This window comes from Ctenopharyngodon idella, chromosome 1 (genome assembly GCF_019924925.1).
Source record: "Ctenopharyngodon idella isolate HZGC_01 chromosome 1, HZGC01, whole genome shotgun sequence".
Lineage (NCBI taxonomy): Eukaryota > Metazoa > Chordata > Actinopteri > Cypriniformes > Xenocyprididae > Ctenopharyngodon > Ctenopharyngodon idella.
The window spans coordinates 3,678,851-3,701,809 of NC_067220.1; the positions used below are offsets into that span (position 1 = coordinate 3,678,851).

The window sequence follows — 22,959 nt, forward strand, 5'->3', positions numbered from 1 at the left end:
TTATCTATGATCTGGTTAATGTTGATAATTACTAAAACACACAATGCCTTGTGAACATATTCAAATGATTTAACCCTCTGGTAAGGGGTTGGCATATGGCAACAATTCATTTCTACTCATTTCCTTGTTATTTAGAAAAAAAATACAATATATTGCACTATGGAACTTAAAGGGGCAGGCCTTAAGGTAGCCAATGATGTGCTGTTTTTAAGTCACATGACATTTGAATGTCCCTCAAAAACTCTGTTTCCCACAGTCACCCTCACACTGAAGACACCTGTTGAAGTGCTCCAGAAGTTGCTCTATACCCCTGATTTCTAAACATCTCGTCTCAAAGGGGATTTTTTGGCAGCATCTTAGATCAGTAAATTAGATATTTTTATTCACAAATCAACTTTGCCTAACATAGTTTTACTGTAAATTGAGAAAATATCAATGTTTACGTATGGCAACGCTGTACCACAGTGGAGGTCCTGTCAAGTGCTACAGACCCTGGTTTTACTGTAACTTACGGTATGTTCTTGGTATTTGTGGGATATTTAAGGAGGGATCTCTACTGTCCTTTGATAACATCTCAAGATATAATTTACCTTGGCTATATTTTTAAAAATACTACTGTCACTTCTAAATATTCATTCTCAGTTATTGAGAAAATCCTTCCGAACGCTCCTCCGGACAAGTTCATTTCTATTTTCTACAAAGATCTATGCTCCTGGTACAGATTGATTTGGGAAAGAGAGCTCAGGGTGGATATTTTATTTATGGATTATTATCTCAAATTTATACACTACCAGTCAAAAGTTTGGAAACATTACTATTTTTAATGTTTTTGAACGAAGTCTCTTATGCTCATTAAGGCTGCATTTATTTCATAATAAATACAGAAAAAAACAATAATATTGTGAAATATTATTACAATTTAAAATTATGGTTTTCTATTTTAATATACTTTAAAATGTAATTTATTTCTGTAATCAAAGCTGAATTTTCAGCATCATTACTCCAGTCTTCAGTGTCACATGATCCTTCAGAAATCATTCTAATATGATGATTTGATACTCAGTTATTATCAATGTTGGAAACAGTTGTGCTGCTTAATGTTTTTTTTTGGAGCCTGTGATACTTTTTTCAGGATTCATTGATGAATAAAAGATTAAAAAGAACAGCATTTATTCAAAATATAAATCTTTTCTAACAATATAAATCTTTACTATCACTTTTTATCAATTTAACACATCCGTGCTGAATAAAAGTATTAATTTCTTTCAAAAAAAAAAGAAAGAAAAAAAATGACTGACCCCAAACTTTTGAACGGTAGTGTATATTGTTACAAAAGATTTCTATTTTAAATAAATGCTGATATTTTTTAACTTTTTATTCACCAAAGAATCCTGAAAAAGTATCACAGGTTATAAAATAATATTAAGCAGCACAACTGTTTCCAACATTGATAATAAATCATCATATTAGAATGATTTCTGAAGGATCATGTGACACTGAAGACTGGAGTAATGATGCTGACAATTCAGCTTTGATCACAGGAATAAATTATATTTTAAAGTATATTAAAATAGAAAAACATCATTTTAAATTGTAATAATATTCCACAATATTATTGTTTTTTCTGTACTTATTATGAAATAAATGCAGCCTTAATGAGCATAAGAGACTTCGTTCAAAAACATTAAAAATAGAAATGTTTCCAAACTTTTGACTGGTAGTGTATATGTTTTTATTTTTATTTTTATTTCTTTTTAAAGCACCTGCATATCAAAGCAAATTCCTTGTACATGTTATACTTGGCAATAAAAGTGGATTCTGATTGTGATATTTTGAAAGAGGGGTGGGAGACGGTCTGGTCTCAGGACAATAGGCTTTCCGTGTGTAAGAGCCATTCAGCTCAGAATCCTCATATAACACACAATTCAACTATTTCACCGCTCCGCCCTGAATGCAAGTCTGATATCGGAGATTTTACTCATTGTATATGGGACTGTCATGTGATCCAGAGCTGTGGTTCAATTAAATAACATCTTTTCATGTATGAGTGATGTTGTACTCAGTCGTGTACAGCTGAGGGCAGCCTTTACCTAATTTTTACCTAATGTTGAATACTGTTAAATGACATTAATGTAATAGGATGACTTCTTCTATGGCGTATGTTATTGTATGTGAGCGCACACACACCGAGAGAGAGAGAATGCTGAGAGAGATGTAGCGTTCATCAGAGTGCTTTCTTTTCCTGTTTTACACTCGCTCTTTTACATTGCGTGAATAGTGTGCCTATTGTGCAAACCATCTAGAAAGACTCGTGGGACTATCAGTTTGTTTGCCTCAGGTTTTTCTTCTCGCCTCCTGTTTTCTATTTTCATCTGAGCAGACTTCAAGCCCTCTGACAGACGTTAAAAGCTGACCAAAAAATAAAGACAACATCATTGGTTTACTCAGTTGCATGGTTAAGGAAGGAAAGCACAACATTAAACCTTGTTACATGATTGCTTCTGGAAACATTACAATTCCTAAGACACACGTTTGATCTTCATGCTGATGGATTTCATACTGACAGCATAATTCTTCCAGGTTGACCAAACAACACCAATGCTTAAATGGGTGTCATCTTCTCCCCATAAATACACACCGTTGGGGTTTGCTTTGAGACAATGTTTGTACCAAAATGCCCCCAGAAACTCTTGAGCACAGTTATCTGCGTTGGAGTCTTGGTCTTTGTCAAAGGTGGAGAACTTCTGATCATTATGGTCAGATAAAGAGTCGCCTGCAGAGAAGAAGAGCATCATTGAGGACAGTATCTCAACTGGAATGAGTTTTTATGAGTATGAATGAAAGTGCCTACCTGCTCCTCCATCCTTGAATCCTGAAACATGCAGTTTATACCCGTCAGTTTCAGGACCCACAGAGAAGGACGAGTACAGAGCAAAACCTTTCCTTCCGTCAAAGTCCTCCAGATCCGCTCTCAGCATGTACTTCCTGTTACGTGTCAGCTGGTACATGTTCTCCAGCCCTGTTCACACACACACATGAAGAACATGTTCAACCAAACACTGGACATCCTACTGGCATATAAATCACATGTTAAAAGTTTGTAGTCATTCCAGCCATAATATACAGTGGCCTCAACATGTTTTTGGGTACTTTTGGACACTCAAGTCCCACTTAACATTGTCTTAAATTCATTGCATTAGATTCAAAATACCAAAACCACTGAAAGCCCAAGAATACTCAAAACACACAAAGTCCTTCATGGACGTGTTCTGCGCATGTGCACGATGTTTAATCAGTTAGTACGTGCACTGTCGTCCGCACACAGTTCCACAGAAAATGAGGATGTGAGCGGTGTGTGTGCGCAACAGCGCATGTGCGAGTGACTGACAGTTACGGCATGAGGACAAGAAAAGAGCCTTTGCAGCCTTTACATGATTTGAGGTGATTTGCAATGGATGAAGTCATTTCTCCTCAAGTATCATGACAAATATAATCCACAAAGTTTCACAACCAAAAGTGGGCACTTTTCTTAATTTTTTTAACCCTTGAATTGGCGGCGTATCCTGTGGGATACAAACATTTGAGAGGCTGTGGGGAGAGTCAGGGAAAGTTTAGGTCTCATTTCTTGGTTTCATGTTGAAAGGGTGTTTGTTGTGAATATTTAGGTATATTGACTTTGTTTAGCTCACGGCAATGTTGAAAATTTATGAATTTAATTTTTATATTTTGCATAATCTGTCTGTAAATGTTTGTATCATGTTTGTACATCGCCAGTTTAGGGGAATAAATCAGTTGAAAACAGAATGCTTGTTCGGCAGTGCCTTTTACAACATTATAGACACATTTATAAAACATTTATTCTCTCATAACTTAAAGAAAACATTCTTTGTAAAATTCTGTTGAACAATAAATATAATGCCTATTTATGAATATATTAGCCTATTATCTCATATTTGATATGCAAATGTCTAGGGTCTATAATTTATCAATATGACCAAAACTTTGCTGAAAAACCTGTTTTACACAATCTACTGCATTCCTTCTGTCCTCTGATTGATAATTCATACCTTTTTATCAAGTAAAGTCTTTTTTTACTCATAAATCTTTAATGATTTTTTATGAAGTAAATGTAAGATAAACATTTTCTGGACTGAAGCAACTTGGCTTTACTTCATTATTCATGCATTATTTTTTTAATGTTAAAAAAAATCTTTTTACATTTTTTCATGTTAATGTAAATGTCAAATATGACACAACAGGCTTTTGGGGAACATTTATTTGTCAATTTCTCAATTATCATTGATTTGTACATATAATACAGTTTGTATAAATCATTGTCTATGGAGAGTCCCCACAAAGATAGTGAACCAGACGTGTGTATATATGAAATATGATACTATAAAAAAATACATGCAAACTTATATATATATAGTATATGCATGTGTTTTTTGTTGAGCATCATATTTATACATCTGGGTTTTAAAGCTCATATATGCAATTCAATGATAATTGATAGATGGAAAAATAAATATTCCCCAAAAGCCTGTTGTGTCATATTTGACATTTACATTAACATGAAAAAACGTAAAAAGAGGTTTTAATTTTTTACATTAAAAAATGGTGTATGAACATGAATAATCGAGTTTCGTCAGTCCAGTAAATGTTTATCTACATTTTTTATAAAATCATTTTATAAAATTTATAAAAATCATGAAAGATTTATGAGCAAAAAAAGTATGAATTATCAATCAGAGGACAGAAGGAATGCAGTAGATTGTGTACGACGGGTTTTCAACAAAGTTTTGGTCATATTGATAATTTATAGGCCCTAGAAATTTGCGTATTAAATACGATACAGTAATATATAAATAGGCATTATCCTTATTGTTCAACAGAATTTTACACAGAATGTTTAGTTTAAGTTATGAAAGAATAAATGTAGCTTGCCAATTTGCATTGCCAAACAAGCATTCTGTTTTCAATGAATTTATACACTCAAAGAGGCAACTATCCTGGAGATACAAACATTACAATAAAAAATAAAAGTCATGTTTAAAAAAAAAAAAAAAAAAAAAAAAATCATGAAATTGTATTATTTATGTCTTAATTAGATGGAAAATAGCAATACATTAATTTTCTGAGTTCTCTTTATGGTCTTGCCCTTTTTAAGGCTAGTATTAAATTCAACTGTGCTGAATGAACTTATATGAGTTTGCATTATAAATCAATTCATATATACAGTGGTATGCGAAAGTATGTGAACCCCTTGCAGAATCTGTGAAAATGTGAATAATTTTAACAAAATAAGAGAGATCATACAAAATGCATGATATTTTTTATTTAGTACTGTCATGAGTAAGATATTTTACATAAAAGATGTTTACATATAATCCACAAGACAAAAAAAATAGCTGAATTTATTAAAATGACCCAGTTCATAAGTTTGTGAACCATTGATTCTTAATTCTGTGTGTGGTTACCTGGATGATCCACGACTGTTTGTTTGTTTTGTGATGGTTGTTCATGAGTCTCTTGTTTGTCCTGAGCAGTTAAACTGAGCTCTGTTCTTCAGAAAAATCCTCCAGGTCCCAAAAATTCTTCAGTTTTCCAGCATCTTTTGCATATTTGAACCCTTTCCAGCAGTGACTGAATGATTTTGAGATCCATCTTTTCACACTGAGGACAACTGAGGGACTCAAACACAACTATTAAAAAAGGTTCAAACATTCACTGATGCTCCAGAAGGAAATACGATGCATTAAGAGTCGGGGGGTGAAAACTTTTGAACAGGATGCAGATGTCCAAATTTTTCTTATTTCGCTTGAATATCAGTCACTGCTGGAAAGGGTTCAAATATGCAAAATATCCTTGAAAACTGAATAATCTGCAGGACCTGGAGGATTTTTCTGAAGAACAGAGCTCAGTTTAACTGCTCAGAACAAACAAGAGACTCATGAACAACCATCACACAACAAACAAACAGTCGTAGATCATCCAGGTAACCACACACAGTATTAAGAATCAATGGTTCACAAACTTATGAATGGGGTTATTTTAATAAATTCAGCTATTTTTTTTGTCTTGTGGATTATATGTAAACATCTTTTATGTAAAATATCTTACTCAGGACAGTACTAAATAAAAAATATCATGCATTTTGTATGATCTCTCTTATTTTGTTAAAATTATTCACATTTTCACAGATTCTGCAAGGGGTTCACATACTTTCGCATACCACTGTATATAGTGTTTATCATTTATTTTTTTATCAGAATGTGTTAGAAAGGTTGTTTATTGTATGTTGTAGGAGAATAAAATGTTTTAAAATAGTTTAAAATGTTGTAAAAGGCACTGCCAAACAAGAATTCAGTTTTCAATGAATTTATACCCAAAAACTGGCAACGATATAAACATTAAAATCAAAATTAAAAGTCATATTTTGAAAAAAAAAAAAAAAAAAAGATCAAATTGTATTATTTGTGTCCTAATAAAATGGAAAATAGCAATAAATTGATTTTCTGATGTCTCTTTATGGTCTTGCCAATTAAAGGGTTAACATTATATCTATTGTATGTAGCCTATTTTAAAATGGAAGAAACTTAATTTCCATTTCTTTAACATAAATGACACTGGATTCAATACTTCTGTTATATAATGCAAAGACAGTTATGCATTTTTATAGTGACTTTAGTGTTCAGTAAATGTTTTATTTTCTGACGCAACCCAAAATCTCTAGTGAATTGTTACCCAGCCAGTATTCGCCCTCGGTGGTCCCGAATCCTCTCTTGTACTCTTTCCACGGCTGATAAAAATTAATACTGCCATCCATTCGTCTCTGAATCACCTGTGATGGGTTGTAGTATTTATCAGTTTAAAGGTTAAAAGCATTTATTAAATGTTCTCCATGTTTTTTTATATAAAAAGCCACATTCATACCGTCCATCCTCCGTTGTCTTCATCTTTCCCACCTGAGATCATGTCACAGTAAACCCAGACAGGAGTGTCACCTGCTGGATAGATGGAGTAAATCCCACTGACTGTTTGTCCTGCTTTATAAAGGTCAGAACAGTCGACCGGCTTGAATCCATCAGGAACGGACACAACAAACCCCGTGAAAACAGAGAGCAGAGCCGCGAGAAACAGCATCTAGAGAGAGACACGACTGATCAAGTTCCTCGTTTATGATGATCAAATCACACCGAAATTAAACCAGTGTGAAAAAATAATAAACACGTTCCTTATCTATGAGGTAAATGCTGAAGAATAAAAGAGTAACTCACCATTTCTGTTGTGACGACTGAAGCTGAGATGTTCAGATCACTGGATCTTGTGCTCAATCGCTGAGTCCTTTATTCAGAGCGTTTACAGTTTTCTCAACCCAACCTTTATCAGTATGAAACCACCTTTTAAAATCATTTGAATCATTATTTTATTGTGCAATAATGTTGAAATGTCAACCGTTGATGCAAGCGTTTAGAAAATTTCCATTTGACTGTTTTGCAATGTTCTTCAAATAATATGTTTAAAAATAAGCCTGATGTTTTAATGTTTTGTTGATCGCCAGCTAAAATTGAACTGTGGCAGAAAGGGGTGCAGGAGAACACTGTTCCTCACGGATCATTTTGCGGGAATTTTTACATCAAAAAATCATTTACATTATATGAACGCAACATGGACCAAAGATGTGCAAATGAACCAAAAACAGGAAGATGAGGCCCTAAAAAGGACATAATCCTCACACACATCAGTTTTTCTCGTCATAGTCACGAGTTTGTTATAAGAACGTTCTCCAAATATTCAGTGTTGGTTCTTGGAACATAAAAAACCGTCCAGTTTTCTTGATGTTAGAGGAACATTTTTATAAGGTATAAAGTTCCTCAAATGTTCTTTCAACTTAATTTTGATCTAAAATTCAACATTCTAGGAACGTTGATTTGTAACATTTCAAGAACATGAGAATGTCCAGTTTCCTTAATGTTAGTAGAATGTTATTTAAAGGTTAGTATGATGTTCCTGAAACATTCTTTCAATCATTCAAACACCTGCTGTGAACAAGCACTGAAAGAAAGAGAAATAAGAACACAAACTACAACTTTCTTCAGCCACAGCCTTAGATGAACTGAAGATAAAAGACATTAAATCTCTGAAGATCTGATTAAACAACTCCACAAACAGCATCACCAGCTTCACTTATTACTAACCAGACTGACTTTATTTCTGTCACACGTCTACAGAAGCTCTTATTGAGAATTAACAGAGATTTAGATGTTGATGTCTTAATGAAAATGTTTATTTGAGGTCACCATCATTGAGATCAGTGTTTGCTTTAGTTGCACTCTTGAACCTTGACTTTTGCTTCTCTATCAGCAATTGCAGGTGTTTTCAGAAAACATTTCTGCATTGATGAAGAAGATCAACATGTCTGTTTTAATAACAGACAAATTACTACATTAAAGTTGATTAAACAACTGTCGCAAAATAGGCAATACATCATAAAATCCGACCAATCAGGTTGTGGACGTATCCCTATGACTTTAGGTTTAGTATCTTTTGGTTCAGTAATAAAATTGTCAATCTGAACGCTAATCGTACCAGAACTAAATGTTTTTCTTTTTCTTTTTTCGAACCAAACTAGTGTGAACTGTGGGATTACAAATTTAAGAATCTGTTTAAGATCTGCTGATCCTACATCCTGACATAACATCACATGAAATACTACAGTGAAGTACATTGTATTTAGCATTTTAAGGTAAAAAGGATGACTTTCTAAGAAAATCAAGTCAGGCAGCCCAGGTGTCTTTATGCACTTCCTGACCATTTGGCATGACAAGCTCAAGACACAGCTCTGCCTTTGTCTCTATGATAATGTGAAGGTGTGGGCGATACTGTCAGACTGATTGGATTAGCACCTATGCATTTGAATGACACTGTTATGCTGATTAGATCAGGGCTGGGAAATGCCGGTAACAGGCTGATTCCTGAATTGTCTCCACCTCTACTGTATGTATCCCTCCCCCTTAAATGTATATAAACTACAATGTACACTGCCTTAGTTGGACTTGGATGACAACAGCGACGCACAGCGCGTTTCTCAATAAAGAGTAACTTCTGCTTGAAAGATATCCCAACGTCTCCTGGTCTCTGCTTCGACGAGGAAAAAGTTTCCTACAGAACGCACCCTAAAAGTACTTTGTTGTGATCAATGGTTCCATGAAGATCCTTGGACCTTCTGGTATTGCTTTAAAAAAAACTTTATTTTTGCAACCTTTATTTTTAAGAGTGTAGGCCTAAATGTTTACATTAAAAATGCTGATTTTATCCATTCTGCCTTTGCTTTTATGCTGGATTTCACCATATTGTACAATCAGACAAGCAACAACCATAAAGGTTGGAAAAATCACATACTGTGTATCAGGTTTGTTATAAAATGGACGCATCAGGCCTTATTATATAATGATGAGCAGAATCAACCCATCATACCAACAGATTAATTTTTCCAGTTCGCAGTAATTCATCTGATGAGATCAAACACATTTGACGTAATGCATATAGACATATCAATGCTGGAGTTTATTTTATTTATTTATGTTTAAGTAAATCAAAAGAACAAAACCAAAGATATACATTGATTTACTTACAGTGACGAAAGTAAAACCTTTACATTTGTTATATGTTGAAAACAACAGCTGATAATTTGTTCCTAAAAACACTAATGCTTCTAAGACACACGTTTGATCTTCATGCTGATGGATTTCACACTGACAGAGAAACTGTTTTTCCAGCTTCTCCAAACAACACCAATGGCGTGATGTGTGTTGTGTTCTCCCCACAAATACACACCGTTGGGGTTTGTGTAGTGACATCCTACTGTGTACCAAAATGCCCCGAGAAACAGTTTGGCACAGTTCTTCTTATAGGGATCTTGATCTTTGTCAAAGGTGGTGAACTTCTGATCATTATGGCCAGATAAAGAGTCACCTGCAGAGAAGAAGAGGATATTAACATCATATTTAGATGAAGAATATTTCAGTGAAATTACAAAAACATTTGATAGTGTATGGATAAGTGTCTTCAAGTGTGAAAGTATAAAAGTGTCCTACCTGCTCCTCCATCAGTGAATCCTGAAACATGCAGTTTATACCCCTCATTTTCACAATCCACAGAGAAGGACGAGTACAGAGCAAAACCTTTCTTTCCTTCAAAGTCCTCCAGATCCACTCTCAGCATGTACTTCCTGTTACGTGTCAGCTGGTACATGTTCTCCAGCCCTGTTCACACACACACATGAAGAACATGTTCAACCAAACACATGATCATCCACACAAACGGACACACACTGTGAGATCTTACCCAGCCAGTATTCACTCTCCACTTTCCCAAATCCTTTCTTGTACTGATTCCACGGCCGATAAAAATTAATACTGCCGTCCATTCTCCTCTGAATCACCTGTGATGGGTTTATATAGAAGATATGATTTATAATGTATGTTCTGATGTGTGTTTAATGATCTAAAGTCACATTCGTACCGTCCATCCTCCTTTATCTTCATCTTTCCCATCTGAGATCATGTGACAGTAAACCCAGACAGGAGTGTCACCTGCTGGATAGATGGAGTAAATCCCACTGACTGTTTGTCCTGCTTTATAAAGGTCAGAACAGTCGACCGGCTTGAATCCATCAGGAACCGACACAACAAACCCCGTGAAAACAGAGAGCAGAGCCGCGAGAAACAGCATCTAGAGAGAGACACGACTGATCAAGTTCCTCAATTATGATGATCAATTATAGTAAAATTAAAAACAGTCGCTGTAAATGTGATTGAACTTACTGCCATCCTCTCAGTTTTTTCTCAGCTGATCACTGCAGAGATTTATCAATGTTTTCTTTTTAAATCTTGAAGAAAGCAAACCAAAAAATCCTCAGATTATTGTTGTTTGTTGTAGAAATGTTCTTAATGTTCTGAGGTAAATGATGAAGAATAAAACAGTAACTCACCGTTTGATGTGTCTTGTGTTGTTCAGTCTGACACAAACTTTATATCTGTCAGATTCTCAGGCTCCTCCTCTGTTACTGTAGAAACTTATATTGCAAAACCCTTGATTCTTGGTACAAATTGAATGTTAACATGCCTGCTGCTTTTGTTATTTATTAAATTGCTTTTTGCTTTTGACAGGATAGTGGAGAAGCAGAAGGAAAGTGCAGCATCATCACACCTCTGACATGATGACAGAATGCTAATTTAATGTGGGTTCAATTATCATAGAAATGTCTATAAAATTGTTGAGTCACTCGCATCTTCAACCAACCTTTTTATCAGTAAGAGCATCTGTCATTTCAGTGACTCTTGCATTCCACAATGTTGAAAAACTAACTGGTGATAAGTTAGATACTATAAATAAGATATATACAGAAAATACAGTGAATGAAAACTACACCAAATGCACCACCAAACACAACATCTCAGACACAAGGTACACAAATCATGATCACATTTGATTAAACAGTCTCATGGCAGATGGAAGAAAAGACCTTCTATATCGCTCTTTTGAGCAACGTGGGTTAACAAGTCTGTTGGTAAATGAGCTACACATACTGTAGTCTGTATCATGGAGGGGGTGAGATTTATACTTCATGAGGGAAGACAGCTTCCCTACAATCTGAATTTTCAGAGAGCGCCCTATAACTGAGCTGGCAAAATTACAGATGCAACAGCAGTATCATAAAAAGTCCTTAACTATACCCGGCACACCCCAAAACAACAAGTGGATATGACTCTGAGCCTTTTATACAAGTAATTCATGTGATCACACCAGTCTATTTAAATAGACTCCCAGTTATTTGATGACAATTTTTTCAATTTTGGGTGAACTAACCCTTTAACATATGGCCAGCTTCTTTTATTATTTATTAAATTAAAAAGCTTTTTGCTTTTATTTTGACAGGACAGAAGAGAAGCAGCAGGAAAGTACAGCATCAGTGCACCTCTGATATGATGCTAATCTTCATCTGAACTTTTATCAGTAAGAGCATCTGTCATTTCAGTCACTCTTGCACTGCACAACGCTGAAATATTAACTGGTGATAAGTTACATGGTTAGCCGTACACTCTAAAAAAAATTCAGTACTTTTGTAAATATCACAGTAATAAATATCTGTGCAACATACCATAATAAACTCCTAAAAATCCAACAGTTCGATTTGTCTAAAATCTGTTGTTTACATTTTTCTCATTTACATTTTTAAAGGAAATTAGTATTTGACTAACAAATTATATTTTTAAACTATACTTAATATTTTTGTTAAATTTTATTTAAAATATTTAAGAATAGAGTAATTAAATTACTCAGTTTCAAGAACTAAAATTATGACTTATTTCACATGGCAATAATCAAAACTATATAATGACTTTCATTGCTGGAGTTTATTGTTGATTTGTTTCAGTTGAAAATTTAAAGAAGTGACCCAAAACAAAGAAGAAGAAAATAATTGATGAGTATACAAAACATCAGTGATATATATTCTGACATGATTTACTAAGTTACACAGTTAACAGAGGAAAAGAAACTAAACTTTAATTTGATTGTTTTGTTTTGTAATGTTTCTTCAAAGTTCTAAGACACGCGTCTGATCTTCATGCTGATGAATTTCAAACCAACAGCGTAATTGTTCTTCCAGTGGTACCAAACATTTCCAATGCCGAAAATGGTGGGATCTTCTCCCCATAAATACACACCGTTAGGGTTTGTTCTGTAACAGGCTGCGTACCAAAATGCCCCAAGATGCTGTTTGGCACAGTTCTTCTTATCGGAATCTTGGTCTTTGTCAAAGGTGGAGAACTTCATATCATTGTGGTAGGACAAAGAGTCGCCTGCAGAGAAGAAGAGCATCATTGAGGACATCAGGTGCATATTTACTCAACTGAGTGTGATTTTAATGTGAATGAAAGTGTCCTACCTGCTCCTCTATTACTGAATCCTGAAACATGCAGTTTATACCCCTCATTTTCACAATCCACAGAGAAGGACGAGTACAGAGCAAAACCTTTCCTTCCTTCAAAGTCCTCCAGATCCACTCTCAGCATGTACTTCCTGTTACGTGTCAGCTGGTACATGTTCTCCAGCCCTGTTCACACACACATGAAGAACATGTTCAACCAAACACATGATCATCCATACAAACAGACACACACTGTGAGATCTTACCCAGCCAGTATTCGCCTTCAGTGGACCCGAATCCTGTCTTGTACTGATTCCACGGCTGATAAAAATTAATACTGCCGTCCATTCTCCTCTGAAACACCTGTGATGGGTTTATATAGAAGATATGATTCATAATGTATGTTCTGATGTGTGTTTAATGATCTACAGTCACATTCATACCGTCCATCCTCCTTTATCTTCATCTTTCCCATCTGAGATCATGTGACAGTAAACCCAGACAGGAGTGTCACCTGCTGGATAGATGGAGTAAATCCCACTGACTGTTTGTCCTGCTTTATAAAGGTCAGAACAGTCGACCGGCTTGAATCCATCAGGAACGGACACAACAAACCCCGTGAAAACAGAGAGCAGAGCCGCGAGAAACAGCATCTAGAGAGAGACACGACTGATCAAGTTCCTCAATTATGATGATCAATTATAATAAAATTAAAAACAGTCGCTGTAAATGTGATTGAACTTACTGCCATCCTCTCAGTTTTTTCTCAGCTGATCACTGCAGAGATTTATCAATGTTTTCTTTTTAAATCTTGAAGAAAGCAAACCAAAAAATCCTCAGATTATTGTTGTTTGTTGTAGAAATGTTCTTAATGTTCTGAGGTAAATGATGAAGAATAAAACAGTAACTCACCGTTTGATGTGCCTTGTGTTGTTCACAAACTTTATATCTGTCAGATTCTCAGGCTCCTCCTCTGTTACTGTAGAAACTTATATTGCAAAACCCTTGATTCTTGGCACAAACTGAATGTTAACACGCCTGCTGCTTTTGTTATTTATTAAATTGCTTTTTGCTTTTGACAGGATAGTGGAGAAGCAGCAGAAAAGTGCAGCATCATCACACCTCTGACATGATGACAGAATGCTAATTTAATAATTTAATTTGGGTTCAATTATCATAGAAATGTCTATAAAATCGTTGAGTCACTCGCATCTTCAACTGAAATTTTATTGGTAAGAGCATCTGTCATTTCAGTCACTCTTGCATTCCACAATGTTGAAATACTAACTGGTGATAAGTTAGATACTATAAATAAGATATATACAGAAAATACAGTGAATGAAAACTACATCAAATGCACCAACAAACACAACATCTCAGACACAAGGTACACAAATCATGATCACATTTGATTAAACAGTCTCATGGCAGATGGAAGAAAAGACCTTCTATATCGCTCTTTTGAGCAATGTGGGTTAACAAGTCTGTTGGTAAATGAGCTACACATAGTCTGTATCTGTCAGAGTCTGAACATCGCCAGACCCAGAGCCCGGATCGTCCCCAACGACCGCAGAGTTCTCATGCGAGCCCCCTGCAGGTGAGGGAGACACGACCTCGGAGAGGGAGGACTGGCTGATTGACTTCAGCGAGGATTCGACTCCCACCCTGTCCCACCCGGTATCATCATCTTCATCGACATCATCTTCTATGGACTACATAATGAACTCTGACCTCCTCACTGTTGATCTGCCCACGTTGACGTCACCACAGTTCTCAGCCAGTCCTCCAGTCCCATCGTTGCCGGATGTCTCCAGCCCTGCGCTGTCTCCGGAGGATCCCTGTGACATCGAGCCGCAGGTAAGTCATCTATCCGCAACGCCCAGACAAGAGGATATTGTGGCTTCGCCTCCCGCCGTCGACCTCTCCGCTCCATCTCGGCCCGTGGACCTGCCGGCTCCGTCCAGGCTCCTCCCACCTACGGCCACAGGGGGTTCCTCCTTCCCCTCGGGGTCGCCTCTGTCCTCCGTCGCACCGGCGTCACCACAGCCTTCGGGATCTCCTGCTCCACCTACGTCGATCGTCGCCGTGACGTCGCCGGGGTCTCCTAAGCCTGCAATGTCGCGGGAGTTCGCCAGCTCTCCGTCTGCGCCCCTGGATCCACCTGCCGAGTCTCCGTCGGTCATCCCCCAGATGCCGTCAGTCTGCCCAACACCATCTGGGCTCCTCCCATCAACGACTCTGCCATGGAATGTCGGTTCTGGGGAGCTCTGGGTCTGTTCCAGCGGTCGTCCACCACCAACGCCGCCTGGGGATTGTCGTCCTCCCTTCACCACTCCATCACCATCACTCCGTCCACCTCCCGAACCCCCTCGGGCCCTCCCCTTGGATGTTACGTTACGGCGCGAGGACGCGCCTTGTCGGAAGGGGGTGTAATGTCACAGTCACCGCCTTGTCCCGTTTGTTTTGTTTGTCATGTGCTTCTCTGTTCCCGCCACTCATCATTAACCATGGACACTGATTACCTTCACAGCTGTTTGTCATTTGTATTGTGCATTTCAGTTCCTGCCTGTGTTCAGTTCAGTGTCCGATATTGTTAATGTCTAGAGTGTTTGCTGTTACCCGTTCTTCCAGTCTCTGAGATTAAACTTTGTTGTGTTACTTGTATCTTCTGCTTCCGTCTTCCTTGGAGCACGCCTGACAGAATACCGGACCACAAAAATGGATTATGCAAAGAAGTTTGCGCTCATGGCTCAGGAGAGCCACGATTTGTTTGTGCTCACCCAGGACTTCACCTGCCTTGCACTGACCTGCCACTTTGATGATGAGACCCTGAAGTCACTGTTCTGGATCGGGGCGAATTACCATCATCCCGTGGACCTCCCAGACACTTCCGGACTTTCCTGGAAAGAAGCTGTCATCAGGGTGTCTGGAGAGTGTTGCGTCCCTGTGCAGAACATCGCCAGACCCAGAGCCCGGATCATCCCCAACGACCGCAGAGTTCTCATGCGAGCCCCCTGCAGATGGAGAGTTTCCACCGGCCGTGACGTGTCAACCGGATCCCAAGTTCTCGAGGACAGAGGTGACCCTCGCCCCGGAAGAGGAGCTCCATCAAGCGTCTGACCAGGGGTGTGAGCCCATGACACCTGCGGATGAGGGAGAGACGACCTCGGAGAGGGAGGACTGGCTGATTGACTTCAGCGAGGATTCGACTCCCACCCTGTCCCACCCGGTATCATCATCTTCATCGACATCATCTTCTATGGACTACATAATGAACTCTGACCTCCTCACTGTTGATCTGCTCACGTTGACGTCACCACAGTTCTCAGCCAGTCCTCCAGTCCCATCGCTGCCGGATGTCTCCAGCCCTGCGCCGTCTCCGGAGGATCCCTGTGACGTCGAGCCGCAGGTCAGTCATCCATCCGCAGCGCCCAGACAAGAGGATCCTGTGGCTTCACCTCCCGTCGTTGACCTCTCCGCTCCATCTCGGCCCGTGGACCTGCCGGCTCCATCCAGGCTCCTCCCACTTACGGCTACAGGGGGGTTCCTCCTTCCCCTCGGGGTCGCCTCTGTCCTCTGTCACACCGGCGTCACCACAGCCTTCGGGATCTCCTGCTCCACCTACGTTGATCGTCGCCGTGACGTCGCCGGGGTCTCCTAAGCCTGCAACATCACGGGAGTTCGCCAGCTCTCCGTCTGCGCCCCTGGATCCACCTGCCGAGTCTCCGTCGGTCGTCCCCCAGATGCCGTCAGACCGCCCAACACCATCTGGGCTCCTCCCATCATCGACTCTGCCATGGAATGTCGGTTCTGGGGAGCTCTGGGTCTGTGCCAGCGGTCGTCCACCACCAACGCCGCCTGGGGATGGTCGTCCTCCCTTCACCACTCCATCACCATCACTCCGTCCACCTCCAGAACCCCCTCGGGCCCTCCCCTTGGATGTTACGTTATGGCGCGAGGACGCGCCTTGCCGGAGGGGGGTGTAATGTCACAGTCACCGCCTTGTCCCGTTTGTTTTGTTTGTCATGTGCTTCTCTGTTCCCGCCACTCATCACTCACCATGGACACTGATTACCTTCACAGCTGTTTGTCATTTGTATTGTGCATTTCAGTTCCTGCCTGTGTTCAGTTCAGTGTCCGATATTGTTAATGTCTAGAGTGTTTGCTGTTACCCGTTCTTCCAGTCTCTGAGATTAAACTTCGTTGTGTTACTTGTATCTTCTGCTTCCGTCTTCCTTGGAGCACGCCTGACAGTATCATGGAGGGGGTGAGATTTATACTTCATGAGGGAAGACAGCTCCCCTACAATCTGAATTTTCAGAGAGCGCCCTATAACTGAGCTGGCAAAATTACAGATGCAACAGCAGTATCATAAAAAGTCCTTAACTATACCCGGCACACCCCAAAACAACAAGTGGATATGACTCTGAGCCTTTTATACAAGTAATTCATGTGATCACACCAGTCTATTTAACTCCCTCGGGTTGGCGGTCACGCCGGCGATACCACCTCGGTTTTTTTCTTACCAGTGTGAAAGAGACTCAAAATACTCCGTCAATGTTGCACATATAATTAAAAGTTATACACCATTAAAATTTGTGGAATATCTTCTTTTATTTGTGTACACTCAGAGTAAAAACAAAATTATGTGCTTTTTGCAAAATAAAGAAAACTAACATGATGCGTGATCTCTCGTCTCCCTCTGAACGAAGTCCAATCTGATAGTTCTCAGAAAATGAACTGTAACTTAGTGAATACTAATCACAAAAAAATTTGACTTATGTCTAAAGAAACGTTGAAATGTCAGGTTTTAAATCGTGTAAGTCAAATCGAAAACAAATATTCTGTGTTTATGTAATCTGTATGAAAAGAGACACATGTCAGACGCCCGTGATTCAGCTCATTATCCGCTAATGCGGCTACGCCCACGGAACGAGCGCTATTCAGACGCAAATTCTGAGGCAATACATGTATACATCATCTCAATCGTGTATTTATTTGTCTTGAAAAGTGTTTATCTGTATGTTAAAGCCATGGTTAGCACCTCTGGAAGACATGCTGTTAGTTCCTGGAATGTCCTGTTCTTCTTTAGATTAATTTGTGGACTAAAGGTGTACAGAGCGCCCTCCGGCTGCAAGTATGAATTGAAAACACAGTATCCAGCGCTCACAGTGATGACAATAAATATTTAATAAATATTACTCCTCTGTATAGAAAATTGACATAAACATATGAGAATCCATCAATATTTCTCCAAATGTGCATGCTTTTAAGCTAAAAGGCTATATGAAATGCCATAAAGGTAACATGAATGTTCAGACGCTTTGCATCACAGAAATACTATTATATTTTAAAGTATATAATAGAATACCATTATTTTAAATTGTAATAATATTTCACAGTATTGCTGTTTTTTCTGTATGTTTGATATACAGCATGATGAGCTTGAGACATGATCACAGAGGGTTTTTTCACAGCCTACCTGACTGAAAGGCCTCATTATTATGCAGGTCATTAGAGGTTCTTTATGCGATTCTTTTGTCTTCTCAGGTGTGAATTACCTCATTATTCATGATGATTCACAATTTTTGATGATGATGACAATTTTTTCAATTTTGGGTGAACTAACCCTTTAACGTATGGCCAGCTTCTTTTATTATTTATTTGTAAGGAACCCCGCATCGGCCCAAAAACGGAATCCGACGGCCTGGGCGAAGGTTAACGCGTGTATGCCTTTTCAGCGCATCTGTGAAGTTTATTTAATTTCACTCGTTTAATCTGACTCCAATTTCAAATGATTCTCATTCTTAGGTTGTGTTTCCAATTAGAAATGAATCATTGGTTATGCATTAATTTAGATTTTTGATTATTCTGATTACCTTATATCTTCAATTATTCGTTCACTGCAGTCCCGGTATCGCTTTAGAAAAGTCACTTCGGTCGACTCGAGTGCTCTTCTCGGACACAAACTCGTCAGTTCTGACCTTAAACATTGGATGCAGGGTAAATATCTACCTTTAAGTCGGTCGCGCTCTGCTTACTCGTAACAAAAAGCATAGTTTTTATATATTTACGAAAACTGCAACTTATTTAAGGCAGCGATAGTCAGAAATCGAAATGGACTTAATTGATGTGCCCTATGCTCCATCTATTAAACCTTCCGTATGATCAATCCTGAACACAGATTTGCGGTAATACCTTCGCTTTAATCTACTAGAAATAATGAATCAAAAATAATACAGAATAAACCAAATATAACATTTTATTTGTCAAGTAAAAATGTATCATGCCAATTACATAGTTGGACAATTAGAAGCCAATTCAGAAATAATAAATGCATAACATCAACTGAAATGCACATGCACACAGTGGTGGATTAGTGTTTGAAGACACTTGTCCACCACTGTGTGGGGGCTTCTGGCTACAGAAAGTCCCCCCTGACTGCTTTGCACTTTACCTTATATACAGACCAGAACAAAGGGTTGTAAATATTTATTACACCAACACCTGTTTTGGGGGAGAGGAGTGGGTTTTTCAACACCCAAAAGGAGAACAGAATTATCCTTAGTTTTCAGTCTTCTTCATAATACCAGTGACTGCTGTGAAATTGAGACCATTTTACCAATCGCACTGAGACATTTAAAATGATACCAAACATGAAAGGAATAAACAATAGATACACCAGATACATTATACTTCTTGGAGAACTTTCAGTGACCTGAGTCAGGGGGAAAGGAAGGAGGGTGTGTGTGTGTGTGTGTGTGTGTGTGTGTGTGTGTGTGTGTGTGTGTGTGTGTTGGGGGGAGGGCTATTGCATCCTGTAGATGTGTGAGGGCAAGGCGTTGTCCTATGCTCTTTCTTTGAGATCTTCTCTCCAGATGAGTTTTATTGCTTTATTGCAGGGTGCTTGATCTCAGTTTTTGTCTTAGCAGGAAAATCAAGTCTTACAATTAAATTAAAACGCTTTTTGCTTTTATTTTGACAGGACAGAAGAGAAGCAGCAGGAAAGTACAGCATCAGTACACCTCTGATATGATGCTAATCTTCATCTGAACATTTATTGGTAAGAGCATCTGTCATTTCAGTCACTCTTGCACTGCACAACGCTGAAATATTAACTGGTGATAAGTTACATGGTTACATGGTACAAGTAATTCAGTACATTTGTAAATATCACAGTAATAAATATCTGTGAAACATACCATAATAAACTCCTAAAAATCCAACAGTTCGATTTGTCTAAAATCTGTTGATTACATTTTTCTTATTTACATTTTTAAAGGAAATTAGTATTTGACTAACAAATTATATTTTTGAAATATGCTTAATATTTTTGTTACATTTTATTTAAAATATTTGAGAATGGAGTACTTAAATTAATGAGTTTCAAGAACTAAAATTATGACTTATTTCACATGGCAATAATCAAAACTATATAATGACTTTCATTGCTGGAGTTTATTGTTGATTTATTTCAGTTGAAAATTTAAAGAAGTGACCCAAAACAAAGAAGAAAATAATTGATGAGTATACAAAACATCAGTGATATATATTCTGACATGATTTACTAAGTTACACAGTTAACAGAGGAAAAGAAACTAAACTTTAATTTGATTGTTTTGTTTTGTAATGTTTCTTCAAAGTTCTAAGACACGCGTCTGATCTTCATGCTGATGAATTTCAAACCAACAGCGTAATTGTTCTTAAAGTGGTACCAAACATTTCCAATGGCGAAAATGGTGGGATCTTCTCCCCATAAATACACACCGTTGGGGTTTGCATGGTGACAGTCTCCATACCAAAATGCCCCGAGATACTGTTTGGCACAGTTACTACCCCAGGTGTCTTGATCCTTGTCAAAGGTGGAGAACTTCTGTCCATTGTGGCGGGCCAGAGAGTCGCCTGCAGAGAAGAGCATCATTGAGGACATCAGGTGCACATTTACTGAAGTGTGAATTTAATGTGAATGAAAGTGTCCTACCTGCTCCTCCATCAGTGAATCCTGAAACATGCAGTTTATACCCGTCAGTTTCACAATCCACAGAGAAGGACGAGTACAGAGCAAAACCTTTCTTTCCAGTGAAGTCCTCCAGATCCACTCTCAGCATGTACTTCCTGTTCTGTGTCAGCTGGTACATGTTCTCCAGCCCTGTTCACACACACACATGAAGAACATGTTCAACCAAACACATGATCATCCACACAAACGGACACACACTGTGAGATCTTACCCAGCCAGTATTCGCCTTCAGTGGACCCGAATCCTCTCTTGTACTGATTCCACGGCTGATAAAAATTAATACTGCCGTCCATTCTCCTCTGAAACACCTGTGATGGGTTTATATAGAAGATATGATTCATAATGTATGTTCTGATGTGTGTTTAATGATCTACAGTCACATTCGTACCGTCCATCCTCCTTTATCTTCATCTTTCCCATCTGAGATCATGTCACAGTAAACCCAGACAGGAGTGTCACCTGCTGGATAGATGGAGTAAATCCCACTGACTGTTTGTCCTGCTTTATAAATGTCAGAACAGTCGACCGGCTTGAATCCATCAGGAACGGACACAACAAACCCCGTGAAAACAGAGAGCAGAGCCGCGAGAAACAGCATCTAGAGAGAGACACGACTGATCAAGTTCCTCAATTATGATGATCAATTAAAAACAGTCGCTGTAAATGTGATTGAACTTACTGCCATCCTCTCAGTTTTTTCTCAGCTGATCACTGCAGAGATTTATCAATGTTTTCTTTTTAAATCTTGAAGAAAGCAAACCAAAAAATCCTCAGATTATTGTTGTTTGTTGTAGAAATGTTCTTAATGTTCTGAGGTAAATGATGAAGAATAAAACAGTAACTCACCGTTTGATGTGTCTTGTGTTGTTCAGTCTGACACAAACTTTATATCTGTCAGATTCTCAGGCTCCTCCTCTGTTACTGTAGAAACTTATATTGCAAAACCCTTGATTCTTGCCACAAATTGAATGTTAACATGCCTGCTGCTTTTGTTATTTATTAAATTGCTTTTTGCTTTTGACAGGATAGTGGAGAAGCAGCAGGAAAGTGCAGCATCATCACATCTCTGACATGATGACAGAATGCTAATTTAATAATTTAATTTGGGTTCAATTATCATAGAAATGTCTATAAAATCGTTGAGTCACTCGCATCTTCAGCCAGCCTTTTTATCAGTAAGAGCATCTGTCATTTCAGTCACTCTTGCATTCCACAATGTTGAAATACTAACTGGTGATAAGATAACATGGTTAGCAGTAGTGCTTTTCTTTCAAAATGGACCATATGTGTCTGTCCTTTTGTGAATGGACTTATCTCACATTTCTGGGTTTAAAATGCAAATCACTAGCAGTTTGCCTAAATGCTTTAAAATGGCTTTTTTTGGGTCACTTTCAGACAGGAAATTTAAAGAAAAACGACACATCATATACAGCAAGACAGTATAAATATAATTTCACTCACCTAGCCTTTCACTTGAAGCAAAAATATCCTTATGTCCTTTTTAATGTCTGTGTTAAAAGAGCACATAGTGAATGATTGCTGTAGCCTATATCTTAGCTTAGGCGTGGGGTCTTCTTCATTATTAATTTGTAGCCGTTGTTCAAATGGTATCTTTGGTAATTTTGCAATCAAATAATCAATATCTCTACTCTCCATGCGTAGTTGGTACCTCAGCGGCAGCAGTTCAAACTAATATCTAAATAATATAATATAAAATTTTGTGTAGGCTGTGCCTCCCTTGCCGAGCCGCCACTGATTGTCAGTGATGTTGAACACGGCTTATTTGCGTAACACAAATGAAATCTGCTTGGGGAAATTTTCACCCTTCAAATAACACGGATTCTTACGGTGTGTACCCACTGTCGCGGAGCAAGTGTTTTCAATGAATTCCTATGGAAGTTGAGCTTCACGCTCGTGCGGTGCATTGTGGGATTGACAGCGTCAAAAGGTAGGGCATTCTTGACTTTATGCAAATATCAAGCAAAAAATGCGGTCGGCAGCC

At 38.3% G+C, this 22,959-nt stretch overlaps 4 protein-coding genes across 8 annotated transcripts; all 4 read right to left on the reverse strand.

The window, feature by feature from the left end:
* Positions 1-2,421: 2,421 nt before the first annotated feature.
* LOC127518303 (microfibril-associated glycoprotein 4-like) lies at positions 2,422-10,894 on the reverse strand. 2 transcript variants are annotated; one of them, XM_051904781.1, is made up of 5 exons: positions 10,830-10,894; positions 6,937-7,146; positions 6,748-6,844; positions 2,852-3,019; positions 2,422-2,773 (listed from the first exon to the last, which is right to left on the reverse strand). In XM_051904781.1, exons 1-5 carry the CDS (start codon positions 10,833-10,835, stop codon positions 2,520-2,522), a joined length of 735 nt encoding a protein of 244 aa, XP_051760741.1. In that variant the 5' UTR covers positions 10,836-10,894; the 3' UTR covers positions 2,422-2,519. The 2 variants fall into 2 exon arrangements, with proteins under 2 accessions (XP_051760741.1, XP_051760748.1); XM_051904788.1 differs by lacking the exon at positions 10,830-10,894 and adding an exon at positions 7,281-7,418.
* LOC127518272 (microfibril-associated glycoprotein 4-like) lies at positions 9,565-21,887 on the reverse strand. 3 transcript variants are annotated; one of them, XM_051904723.1, is made up of 6 exons: positions 21,804-21,887; positions 13,683-13,747; positions 10,528-10,737; positions 10,351-10,447; positions 10,101-10,268; positions 9,565-9,978 (listed from the first exon to the last, which is right to left on the reverse strand). In XM_051904723.1, the coding sequence occupies exons 2-6, from the start codon at positions 13,686-13,688 to the stop codon at positions 9,719-9,721; spliced, it is 741 nt and encodes a 246-aa protein (XP_051760683.1). In that variant the 5' UTR covers positions 13,689-13,747; positions 21,804-21,887; the 3' UTR covers positions 9,565-9,718. The 3 variants fall into 3 exon arrangements, with proteins under 3 accessions (XP_051760683.1, XP_051760674.1, XP_051760665.1); XM_051904714.1 differs by lacking the exon at positions 13,683-13,747 and adding an exon at positions 21,637-21,701; XM_051904705.1 differs by lacking the exons at positions 13,683-13,747; positions 21,804-21,887 and adding exons at positions 10,830-10,894; positions 10,997-11,080.
* On the reverse strand, positions 12,404-21,701 carry LOC127518286 (microfibril-associated glycoprotein 4-like). 2 transcript variants are annotated; one of them, XM_051904739.1, is made up of 5 exons: positions 21,637-21,701; positions 13,381-13,590; positions 13,204-13,300; positions 12,956-13,123; positions 12,404-12,869 (listed from the first exon to the last, which is right to left on the reverse strand). In XM_051904739.1, the coding sequence occupies exons 1-5, from the start codon at positions 21,640-21,642 to the stop codon at positions 12,613-12,615; spliced, it is 738 nt and encodes a 245-aa protein (XP_051760699.1). In that variant the 5' UTR covers positions 21,643-21,701; the 3' UTR covers positions 12,404-12,612. The 2 variants fall into 2 exon arrangements, with proteins under 2 accessions (XP_051760699.1, XP_051760691.1); XM_051904731.1 differs by lacking the exon at positions 21,637-21,701 and adding an exon at positions 13,683-13,747.
* LOC127518295 (microfibril-associated glycoprotein 4-like) lies at positions 20,377-21,701 on the reverse strand. Its single transcript, XM_051904755.1, has 5 exons — positions 21,637-21,701; positions 21,346-21,555; positions 21,169-21,265; positions 20,919-21,086; positions 20,377-20,839 (listed from the first exon to the last, which is right to left on the reverse strand). The coding sequence occupies exons 1-5, from the start codon at positions 21,640-21,642 to the stop codon at positions 20,583-20,585; spliced, it is 738 nt and encodes a 245-aa protein (XP_051760715.1). The 5' UTR covers positions 21,643-21,701; the 3' UTR covers positions 20,377-20,582.
* Positions 21,888-22,959: the final 1,072 nt, after the last annotated feature.